General features: G+C 43.0%; 1 protein-coding gene across 2 annotated transcripts in view; it reads left to right on the top strand.

Moving 5' to 3' along the window:
• Positions 1 to 12,091, top strand: part of mgll (monoglyceride lipase) — a 29,464-nt gene that overhangs the window by 504 nt on the left and 16,869 nt on the right. Inside the window, exons 2-3 of one of the 2 annotated variants that reach the window (XM_084015823.1) lie at positions 1,370 to 1,505; positions 9,744 to 9,850. In XM_084015823.1, coding sequence (XP_083871949.1) covers positions 1,378 to 1,505; positions 9,744 to 9,850 — 235 coding nt within the window. In that variant the 5' untranslated portion in view covers positions 1,370 to 1,377. Of the gene's footprint in view, positions 1 to 1,197; positions 1,506 to 9,743; positions 9,851 to 12,091 lie in introns of those variants that run through there. The other variant, XM_084015822.1, reaches the window with a different exon arrangement.

The raw sequence follows: 12,091 nt of genomic DNA, 5'->3' as shown, positions 1-12,091 counted from the left end.
AGCATGCAGACAATACCCCCCCCCCCCCCCCCCCCCCCCCTCCCCCTTCTGTCCAGTAGTAGAGTCTCTCCCATGTGTACGAACTGGATGATTGCAGCAGAGATGACAACAAAAGGGAGGTTTTGCGCGCACGTCATGAGAGCAGTTTCAAATAACGATCCACTCAACGCGTATAGTTACACAGGTGTAATGCTCCCCCCCCCCAACAGAAAGCAGTTATGTTGCCTGTTATGAGGAGTAAACTACCCGCATTTTCAAACAAGACAATCTCTCCATGTAGCTCAACATAAAGGCAGCTTTACGCTTTTTATCGACCGCTTCCCACTAGACCTGAAAGACGACACCCGATCAGGAAATAGCTTCACACCAGGGCTATTTTTACCTCCCGCGGTGTACCGGGCGGTAACTGTCCTGCTCATTGTAATGCGGGCAGGCATTCCATTAACATGATGTCCTTCCAGCTGAACCTGCCAGGGAAGAAGCCTCTGTGTCTGCTGCTGCCAGTGTGTGTGTGTGAGTGTGTGTGTGTGTGTGTGTGTGTGTGTGTGTGTGTGTGTGTGTGTGTGTGTGTGTGTGTGTGTGTGTGTGTGTGTGCAGCCTATATATAGAAATATATCTTCATTTCAGTTCAATTTGATTGACATAGTGATGACACACTAATTGAAAGGAACAGGTGTTCTTTAACACGGACAGAAATAGCAAATGAAAACGAGATTTAAAAATCAAAAAAAAAAAATCTAATACAAATCTTTCTGGTAATTGTTTTTTTTAATACATGGTTTTGTTCCTAAATAAAGACAAATTCTTAAACTATATCGCATCTCATCATAGGTCATTATGTTGGTGTTTCATAGTTATATTGTAGTCTTTAGCTTCTAGGATTTATTGATGTCTTTTCAGAAGCCTATAGGAATGCAGTTTTATTGTTATTATTATAATTATCATGTAAATTATTGTTGTTTTGGTGAAACTGCACTTTTAAGTGTCATTATTGGAATCATGGCCATAACAATAAAGCTAATTTGAATATTTAAATGAGAGAAAGAGAGAGAGCGAGAGAGAGAGAGAGAAAGAGAGACAGAGAGACATTAGCAGAGCATAGGGTCTCGTGACGTAACGCCAGTTGAAGCGCTGACAACATTGCCTCTCCGTATGTGTGTGCGCGTGCGTGCGTGCGCGTGCGTTCTGCTCAGGATTACGTCCCAACATATCCGAGCCCACGAACCGCTTCATCTCCGTCGTCGGCGAAAACAAAACAAACAAACGATGAACGCCGTGACCGCCGCCACCTGCCTGCTCGTCGCCGGCTTCAGCTGCTTCCTCTACGGCAGCGAGGTGTTGTCATCGCTGCTCCGCGTCTCTCTTCCAGAAACCTCCATGCCGGAGCCGGGAGCCGCTCCGCGCCGGAGCCCCCAGGGAGTCCCCTACGCCGACCTGCCGCATTTCGTCAACGCCGACGGACTGCACCTGTTCTGCCGCTACTGGGAGCCCGCCGGCCCGCCGAGGTGAGTGGTCATGGTCATGGAGTGGTCTTGGGGCATGGTCGACCCTGTGTGTGTGTGTGGAGAACGGGGGCATGGTCGACCCTGTGTGTGTGTGTGTGTGTGTGTGTGTGTGTGTGTGTGTGCGTGTGTGTGTGTGTGTGTGGCTACCACACTCCTTTAAGTGTTGTGTGAAACGTTTATCCTGTCTTGTGAGGGAAGGGACTCTATCCACATGGTCTCTTTCAGACCTGCAGTCACATGAGGACTTCAACTTCCTGCATGTTTAACTGAAGTGCGTGCGCGTGCATGTGCGCGCGCGCGCGTACAGTCCAGGACCCAGCAGTGTAAAAGTTAGGTATAGTCTCTAACCCTGCTATGGCTCGGTGTCTAGTAAAACCACACTCATCCAGGTTCCTTTCTGTTTTATTCTGAGGTTTTGTTTTTCATGCAGCAGCTCTGTAACCAGTCAAACATCTCTGCAATCAGATCTCCTAACCATCACAGTAAAACCAACACCACACCATGTATCCTTCTCAACATTTACATTCTCTTTGAATCGTCACATAGTAACGCTGGCTGAGCGCTGCTGTGTTGAGCTGTAAGTCGGTCAAAGTGTTGAATGTAGACATTGGGCCCGGGTCCATGTTTATAACAACACGTCTTTGTTGTAGGTCATGTTAAAGTCAGTCCTGGGCCAACTCCTTATTCATGTAATCAATGTACCTCTTCACTAATGCAACAAAGGTCAATATAGGTCAACATGAGACAATAAAATGGCATTAGTAAGATATGTGACATGAAATAACATGAATATGTCGTATATGTGGACAGTTGAGCCTCATTCTGTGACCCAAGCTCGTTAAAAGGACATTATAATTATGTAAATCTCCTCAACATGGTGACTAGCAGATGCATCAGTGACTCATACTGGGTCATGACCCCATTTATGCTTTCTCTACCAGTTAGAAGGACAACAACATGCAGAAAGTTACAGATTTCAGTGTAAAGGAATAATAGTATTATATAAATAATAAATAATAAATCATTTATTGCATTTCTAAATGCAATAAAATGTGTTAAAAGTTTGAGAAAGTGATCCGGGTGTCATAGAAAGTGGTTAATAATTGAATGCATTTTCACAAAAGAGTTGGTATTTTTTTCTGACCCCCAAGTTAGCATCAAAGTACAGTCTCTCGAGGTGAGAGAAAGGAAGTCACACCCGTTTGTACAGTCTAGTCTCTTCCTGCCTGAGTCATGTGTATGCACAATGCACCACGATGAGGGTAGTTGTCATATATATATATATATATGTTGCACCCAAGTTGGTACGATTGGGATTCCCAACCCTCTTGATCAGCATCGCGGTTGATTTGCAAAAGACCTGAGACCCTGAATCAGCGGGCTTTCTGCTGTGTGAAGGAATGTAAACGGAAACGTTGTCTCTTAGCCAAAAAGACACCAAATATACAACTGGATGGCTCAAGGGTCCAGTTTATATTAAAAAACAACATACTTGGTACTAGTGGTATGTAGTCTGCTGCAGGTCGGGGCCAGGGCATGAAACAGAACACAGATGTCACACTGGAAAGGGATGAGACAGAAAGGCCCACAAAACATCTGGAGTCACGATATTCTCTCTCTCTCTCTCTCTCTCTCTCCTCTCTCTCTCTCTCTCTCTCTCTCTCTCTCTCTCTCTCTCTCTCTCTCTCTCTCACACACACATCTCAGTAGAGCAGTGACTCATTAACTGACACTGTTTCGATGCCTCTGCTGCAAAGTTGCTCCACGCAGAGTTGCTCATAGTTAACAATAGCACGTGTGTTTACTCTGCAGTCGTCTGTGATTTGTAGTTGCTTGTGTAGATATCTGTGTATGCAAGTAGCAGTACACCGCTACTGTTTTTGTAGTTGGATCGAACTTCTCTGCACTCCGGCTGTTCGGGTAAAAATGTAAACGCACAAGATTCTTGGATGTGGAAGACCAAATTGAAAAAAACATTTTCTACTCCTGTCCTGTAAAAAGCATCTATCGACTGCACGCTGAAAATAGCTGCAGATCCGTCTCTGTTGTAACTGTTTCCGAGCCAAGGCTTCGGATAGATTATATAAGAGTGTTCTCTCTGGAGGCCGGCTAGTGCATGCTACATATGCATGCAGTCACTGTACAGAGAGACATGCACGGCCTGTTGTGTATCGTACGTGATGTGTGGTTTCCATCAACCAAATATGTGCTTTAAATAGCAGCTATTGTAAGTCATGTGCACTGACTGTACTCCGATTCTACACATCACAACCAAAAAGCTTAAGAAGCTGCATGAAGACTTTCACAGGACACTTACATTCTTCACTGAAGCCCAGACTAATTTAATTACTTGAGCTGAGCTGGCAGCTATAGAAGCTGTGTGTGGTAGCTTTACTGCACGTTTTAACAAGCTGACATAAGAGAAGTTATTCAAATCGCACCCTAATCATCACCCAACGCTGATGTTGGGTGTCTTTATCAGCATAAATGAGTTGGTCGGCAGCTTAGCCAGAAGCCTGTAGCAATTTAAAGTATTTAAGCCAAGAAAAGCAGTTATAGCCATCGACATGAATGTGAAATATGATTTAGAAGTTCTGAGAAAATCACTGTGATGTTTTTAAAATTCAAGCTCCACTCGAGAAGATACTTTCTAAAAGGATGGAAACATTTGAGGTTATACAAGTCATTTGACCTTGACTTCTGATCATTGTGTTGTTGCCAACATGTTGTATATTCTGTATGAATTACATGACAAATAGATGATGGGAAAGTGAAGAATCTTTAAATCTTTATTTGAAACATTTCTCGTCTGAATAAGAATGAGACGGGGGGGGGGGGGGGGGGGGGGGGTCAAAGTTCATGAGCTGCAGGAAAGCTCATTCACTCGAAGCAGGAAGTAGGTGAAAGGTGGAGGGGCGGGCCATGGACAATGATTGACAGATCCACCAATAGACATGTAACTGGGGCTTTGAACCCTTGAGGTAACACATGCGTCGGCTACCTGTATTTTCACATAACAACACTGAGGTTTGCATCTGGCTGGCAGACGTGAAGGCACACGGTTTGAGTTCAGAGGTCACGCTGCCATAGATCATTTCTCTAATGGTATCTGGAGGGTTTGTCTACTATTTCATGTCCCATTTCATAGCAGTTTGCCAGTGGAGAACAAAGATAAAAGCTCTATAATGGCTCCCTCTGTGTTCGCACTTTATTTTTTTTGAGTAATGCAATAAAACTAATTGAGTGCCAGCTGTGGTCATTCATCGTAAATCAATTTGGCTTTCATTCCACTGTTGCTCGTATTCACAGCGACTTAGCGGTTTTATTGCTACCGTAACAGAAAGTGGGAATTACTGCATCAGCAACATGACAAGCAGCAGCCTGAACATGAACATATACTGAGACATGGATTTGTCCAACTGTGTGAATAATTATCAAAGTGTTCATTATTCTTCGTGTTGTGTGTTGGTGACAACATGCACGTCGCACAGGGATCCTCTTGTTTGTTTGCAGTGTAAGTTAGCTTCATGAATGTCCACGAAGGTTGAGCTGATCAAAGGTGTCTGAAAGCTTTGGTTGTGACGTGGATTATTTATATGGAGCTTCTCTTTCATTTTTCCTCCGCTCCGCTTCTGTGTCTGCCGGCTGTCTGTCAGCCTCTGTTTCCCTCCATCTCTCTCTGTTGGGTTTTTCTCCATATTGGTTTGTCACACTCCATTCCTCTCTCACACTCTGTCATTTTTCCACTTGTCACTGTTCTTTCTGTCATATCCGTTTTGTTTTTGTGCATCAAATCTTCACGGTTTCCCTTCTATGTCTGAAGGAGTCTCAAACACTGCTGGGATGTCTTCTTGAGCACAGTTACAATGCAACTGCTACCTGGTCACCTCAAAAAACTCTATATAAGATGTGGACTGTGATGTCACCCGTAGGTTTGTAGACTGCCGTTTTTTTAAACCTCGAGTTCAGCATTTTGGCCGTCGCCATCATCAACTAGAAAGAGGGAGGAGCTAAGTACGACCGGAAGACATATTTAACTTTCATGCCCTAAAGACACGCTGCAAAAGGATTACAGGTCTGAGACGGAAAGATCGGACAATGCTGTGGTGGTGAACTGTTAATTACAAGGTAGCCACACCCTGAAGCTCCTTTATCGTCTATTCTAAATTAACTGTAAATGGGACTGTAATTTACTGAAGCAAAATCTGAGTCACCCAACGACGGCCATTAGAAAGAGTTTGAGACACTCCTGCCATGAGTTTGGTCAATTTGAATGCCGACGTGAGCAGGCCCGTATTTAAATATAATTAAATATAATTCAGTTTCATATTTGGCAGGCTGGTCATGTCGTTTGTACTTCTACTTTTATAGTCTTAAAAAAATGACTACGTTTGACTTTTCAAAAGCTTTCTGATGACATCCCGTTTCCTCTCACATCCAACGTCTCCATCTATCTTGGGTCCGCTCTTCTTTCTCTCTTCCTTTAATCTGCGCCTCTATATTTCCAAACACACCCCTATAACTGTACATTCGCTGAGTTGGCACTTAAGAGTATTGATGTGGTATTTGTACACACGCACTCACACAAACACACATGTTGTAGAGCACTTCCTTTGGGCAGCTCTTCAAAGAAAGCTCAGCAATTTGAGGTTCTACGCTCACACTGAGATTAGAGTAGAGGGACCCACAATCTCTCTCTCAGACACACACACACACACACACACACACACACACACACACACACACACACACACACACGTCTAAGTCTATTAATGGTATTAACATGCCAGTGTTCAGTCGTCCTCTGGCTCCTGTTCAGTCACGTGGACGCCTGACAACTCCAGCGTTGATTGAACTCCACAGTACGTTGCTAGAAGAGCACGTCCATCAGCAAAAGATAATTGTACACATTCAACAGTTCCCCTAGCGACATGTCACGGTGGACATTTTAAATATCCAATATAATGTCCTTTCAGTTTTTTTCTGATTACACCTCCTCCCACCCAATCAGGTGCGACTAAACGGGAGAGTCGGGGTGGTATGAACCTTTTTCACAGCAGACATTTTGACTTGTAGGGAAAACGACGGCTCCATTGGCACAACGGGGGCAGCATGCACGATACCTTGTAGCTCCGTCTGAGATACCACCAGACATGACCTGCACTTTCTCTACAAGTTCATGTTTTAGATGCCGGTATATATTTTTGATAGTGAATAAAACATTCAGTAACATTAAGCTGCAGTTACTGAACTGATGTCAAACATAGTTTCCACACTACCTTTCTGTCTAGTTCTTAAACTCCTAACCACTGGTTGGTCCTCTTGCAGGTTCATAGCAGAATTAACTCATCTACTCGTTTAGTAGAAACAATATGAGATATTTGAATTACATTCATTGTCTTGTGTAAAATAATGTATTCATGAGGTGACAGAAGAAAGCTTTTCCTAAGTCTGAGCTCCTCAGCCGCATACCGAACATGCCTTTTGCTTTCCGTGTGAAATTCACAGTCGAAGGTGCAGAATGTGGCATTCAAGCACAGTTGGAAGTTCCTAAATAATCTTGGAGAAGCCCGTCAGCGTTGCATTAAGGGGATTAGGGTCTTGGCTTTGTTTTGGGCCTGTGGCTGTTTGGAGTAGCTCTGAGTCGAGCCAGAGGGAGGACTGAACTCTCTCTCACTCTCTTTGAGTGTTTTAATGGTTATAAGCCATGTTGTTCCAGCAGCTGAAACCGGTGTGGGAGACAAGTGGGTCTCCAGTTCCCATGAGAGACGAGAGAAGAGGACGGAGAGAGAGAGAGAGAGAGGGAAGAGAGATGATGAGAGAGAAAAATTAGCCTCTTTTCTTGTTACTGGAAGATTAAAGTACACAAAAGAATCAATACATTTCTAGAGAGTAATCATACAGGTGATAACGGCCCTAACGATCCGTGTAAATGTGTAGCTGCTCCCGCTTTCAAGGCAAAAACATCAACAACATTACTGTGTGAGTTAATATGTCTAGTGGTGGAACTATATTTCAATACATTTTCATAATTGTTTCGTCATTTATTTTTATGTTTGGGTTTTTGACTCTTGATTGGCCAAAACAAGTGGTGTGCCGACATACTGACAATGCACGAACATGGCTTGTCGGCAGATGCATGTCCGCCGATGAGATTGAGATGAAGATTAGATGTCTGGGGAAATAATGCAGTCTGGACATCTCCCACTATCAGCTGTCACCACACGGAGAGACTTTGCGTTTCCTCTTTCCGGCGACTCAGGCGCTTACTTAAAACCGAAACTGACAAGAGGAAGCAAAGGCGTAGAAAAAACGGTAACGGAGATGAAGAAAGAGACGTGTCTAGAGAATAACGGCAAATAAAACAAAAAAGACTCTTACAGTGAACCCCGATTAGCCCCGTTAATCCCCTGCTGCCCCTCAGCATGTGTGTTACAGAACATTGTGCCGATACAAAGACGCTCATTCACACACACACACACACACACACACACACACACACACACACACACACACACACACACACACACACACACACACACACACACACTCGCTCTGAGCCAACAAGTGCAGAGGAAGTCTTAGCCCGAGGTGATGGCTTTTCTAAAAGGAGGGAAACGGCAGCGAGTAGACTCCGAGCGATTCACTAATGAAGCCTGATGAACAGCTCCTCTCATTCTACTCTCACCCTCTCACTCCCGTTCTCACTGTTTTCACTGCCTTCCCTCTCTCTCTGTCGATGAATACATTTGGGATAATTGTCTGCAGTTGATTGAAGCTCTCACAGGCTTCTCGGCTCCGATGCTGCTGAAGAAAGAACACTGCAGGGTTTCAGCGCTGCTTAATACGCACTGATGGAAGAATTAAAACCTGGTCTCACAGCCGGCTCATTCATTAGCAGCTCTCTCTTTCGGGGTAAACATGAAGTTAAACCAGAATTTTAGAGAAAGAATAATATTCTTTCTCTAAAATACTACATGCTGTTTTCTTAACCTCTCCTCTCTCTGTCAGTATATACATATTAAATGTAATTTATTGAATTCCTTATGTTTTCGTATTTATGTTGTTTTCCTACCTCTTTAGACTGTAGTTTGTTACTACAATATCAGCTGTAACTTACATTTCAAGTAATCATGAATCATCAATTAAAATCCTTATCATGAACTAAAGTAAACAATGTAGACATGTTTACTTTACACATACATTATCATTCACATGGAATATGTGGTGTTTCTGTTCACCATCTCTCTCTTTTAGCTCCGTTTTTGGTCTCTACCAACTCCTGAGCGACACATCTGGCTTTTTAGCTGCTAAATGCTCCATTATGTTCACCAGCTTGTCACTAACTGTGTCTGTCGGCTCTTTAGTGTTAAGCAGATAGTGTACAATAAGTCTTTGGAGACTTTTCTTTGAAAAACGAGACTCAATTAAAACAGTACAGTTGTGGACCAGACAGCTAAACGATGAGCTGGAACTACAGGTGATAATTACCTGTAGGCTCATCACTATAAGCAATCCCCCTCGCATTGTTTTGTCATTTGTTATATTATGATAAAACATGATACTGATATCCCCTTTAATTATCCACATCTGTTTTTTTGATACTGCAAAAACTTTTTTTGAAAGCCAGCTTTGTTTTGTTTTGACACAATACGCCTCGGAGGAGATAGTAAAATGACTGTTAATTGAAATTTAATTGAAACATCTGCCATTGTGCAAAATGCAAAAAAGAAAAGTCTGGGGGACAAACAAAACAGATCGACCACTCTTTATTTATTTATTTATTTTTTAAAAAGCACTTGGATGGAAGCTGTGCCACTGAAGTTGCAGTTTTGAACAAAGATTTGTATACAGACAAACCAAAGTTTTCATGAAAAGAGAGCAGGAATGTAAAGCTGTTTTATTGGATTCCATCAGTGTTTGTTTTGAGGCAGGAAGGAAGGGGTGTGTTGAGGCAGATAGACGGACAGATGGATGGTGATGATGCTCTCTCGGAAAACATCCTCATCTTTTTTTCCTCACGCACCCTCACGCATAACAAATCTAAATGTCTGCTTTAACCGGTTTCCACTCCATGAGCTCCTCCATCTCCTGTACTGAAGGAGAGAAATCTTCACCATTCACCTCAATCGAACAGTTTATTATGGATGCAAACGTAACTTTGTCTCCCACATGAAAACGAGGTGAAGGGCTGCCTTTGTGAACGCATGAATGAACTCTCTCCTCTCCTCCTCTCAGGGCTCTGGTGTTTATCGTCCACGGAGCCGGGGAGCATTCTGGGCCGTATGACGAGATTGCACAGAGACTGAAGGAACTGTCCCTGCTGGTATTTGCACACGACCACGGTGAGTCACGAACTTGAACCATGAATACACCTACACTCATGTGTTCATCGGTAGTTTGGATACGGACTAGCTTGTACGTAGCAGCACATGTGTATGAAGGGTTTGTGTGAAATGTCTAAACAACTTTGGATAGATGATATTTGGTACTTCTAGTCACGCCCCAACCAAATTTTCTTTACATCTACATACCTGCAAAACTAAACACATCAGCCTCAGCTGTACTTTCATTTTTGTGCTTATTCGCAAATGTATCTGAACATTTTAACCTAATTTGGTTATTCGTAATTCGTGTTTTTTTTTTTTTTTATGTGTGGGAAAAGTCTACTTTTTCAGTTTCTCAAGTTGCACACAGCATGTTTTACAATCATTATAACGAACGCAACCTGCTCATGAAACCCTAATAATAATAATAACTTGTGTGGTACATTGCTCCACGAGGTTCTCTGGTGGTGTTACTTCGATGAAGAATCTGTGAACTGGTCTAACTGCAGCAGAGCTTCACCACAACAAGAGCAGCATGTGTGTTCAGTCAACTCATCCACAGACGAACAGAACAAAGACATCACGTCCCAGCTGTAAATGTAAACGTATATCCAGAGGTAGACATCTCATTAGAGAGCTGCCAGAGATGATGAGGACGACTGAGGCTGTTTGTTCAGTGACTCGCAGTAAAATGTCACACTGTTAAATGGAAAATACTGAACTGGAACAAGTCCCCGTAGACACTAGTTTTCCATCTATCTATCGCTCTCTTTCTCTCTCTCACACACACACATTCACACACACCGCCTCAGGCAGCCCCTGATAATTCAGCAGTTGAGATCATTCACTTATTCTTCCTCTGTCACATTGCTCTTCTATCTCACATGTATTATCTTTCTAATTATAGGACTGTTTCTTTCAGCAGCCTGCGTGGACTGGAGGGTCGTTCAGTCCGTTACACGCTGCAGCTATTCCCCTCACAACAACCTCCAAATATGGCATGGTGGCTGCTTAACTAACTTATTATGTCGCGGCCAAATACCAAACTTATAGCTGACACATATAGGACGTTTTGCCTTAATTTTTTTACATTATGCCTGCAGAAATGTTCTATTATTATAGGAAAATAATAGAATTGTGCTAATTGGAACAACGCTTTTTGTTTTTTGTTTGATCAACTTAACCTTTTGTGTCTTAAGGATCTCTTCTGATTGTTAGAAGAAAGTCGGCGGACAACCTTCACAAACATGTGAAAAAAAAAGCCTATTGCATTGGTTGTGTGCTAGCGAGGCCGTGGTAGCGACTTGTAAATCATAAGGTAGCCACGACCTAAAACATAGCCTGCTTTATCTACAGTATCTGACTCTAAATGGGACAAATTGAAAGTATATGTAGCAAAATTGAAGTTTATTTCTATTTTATATAATTTGAAAATGTGACCTCGGACTAGACTTAAATGACAAGTCTGTGATGTTTGAAAGACTAATGAATCAGGTAATCAAAAAAGTGATTCTAGGAGACATTATGATGACTGTTGCTCAGGTTGTGTCTTCAGTACAAACTAATGACCATACCATGCACATTTGGTCTTACTCCTTCAGCGGATAAGACGAGTCAACCAGGCTGCCTTTGTGTTATAACCAACTCTGAAATCCAATTAAGTCGTAACCAAGAAAATCCTTAGCAAACATTGATATCAAGACTGCTGTTTGCATGTGGCGGCCCCTCCTGTCGTGCAGCAGGGGATCTGAGTCCTGCGGCGTTTATGTTGTCTGTGGTGTGCTTGAATCTCCGTGTGCGCTCGAGTGCGATAACAAAAGACGTGATTGCGGTCGAGTGTGAGGTCATTGATCTGACGTGGGAGGGGACGTAGTGTGCAGTGATCTGAAGTTAGTTGCTCTATCGCATGCTTGCTGCATTGATTGGACATTGATTTTCACGCTTCGGCCATCGCTATTATTGACGAGGAGAAAAACATAGAGCGAGGAGGACCTCCCGGTGTGTACGGCAGCACAGTGTTTATAAATACACACACATGCACGAGAGCGAGAAGGTGTGAGCTGTAAATGTTGTGAATGTTTAGGTGCTCAGTGGTGGTATTGGTTCAGTGGTCGCCATGGCAACCGGCCTCACCTCTCCACCACTGTTGCGGAAGAGCTGCAGGAGAGGACACGCAATCCATCTATGCATGCACACATACATATTCATATGTTTTTTTTCATCTCCTCTTCATGTGTCAGTCAAATATTCTCTGTGTTC

Source organism: Eutrigla gurnardus (genome assembly GCF_963514095.1).
Source record: "Eutrigla gurnardus genome assembly, chromosome: 8".
In the NCBI taxonomy this organism is placed as follows: Eukaryota; Metazoa; Chordata; class Actinopteri; order Perciformes; family Triglidae; genus Eutrigla; species Eutrigla gurnardus.
This window is presented reverse-complemented; position numbering and strand designations above follow the sequence as displayed.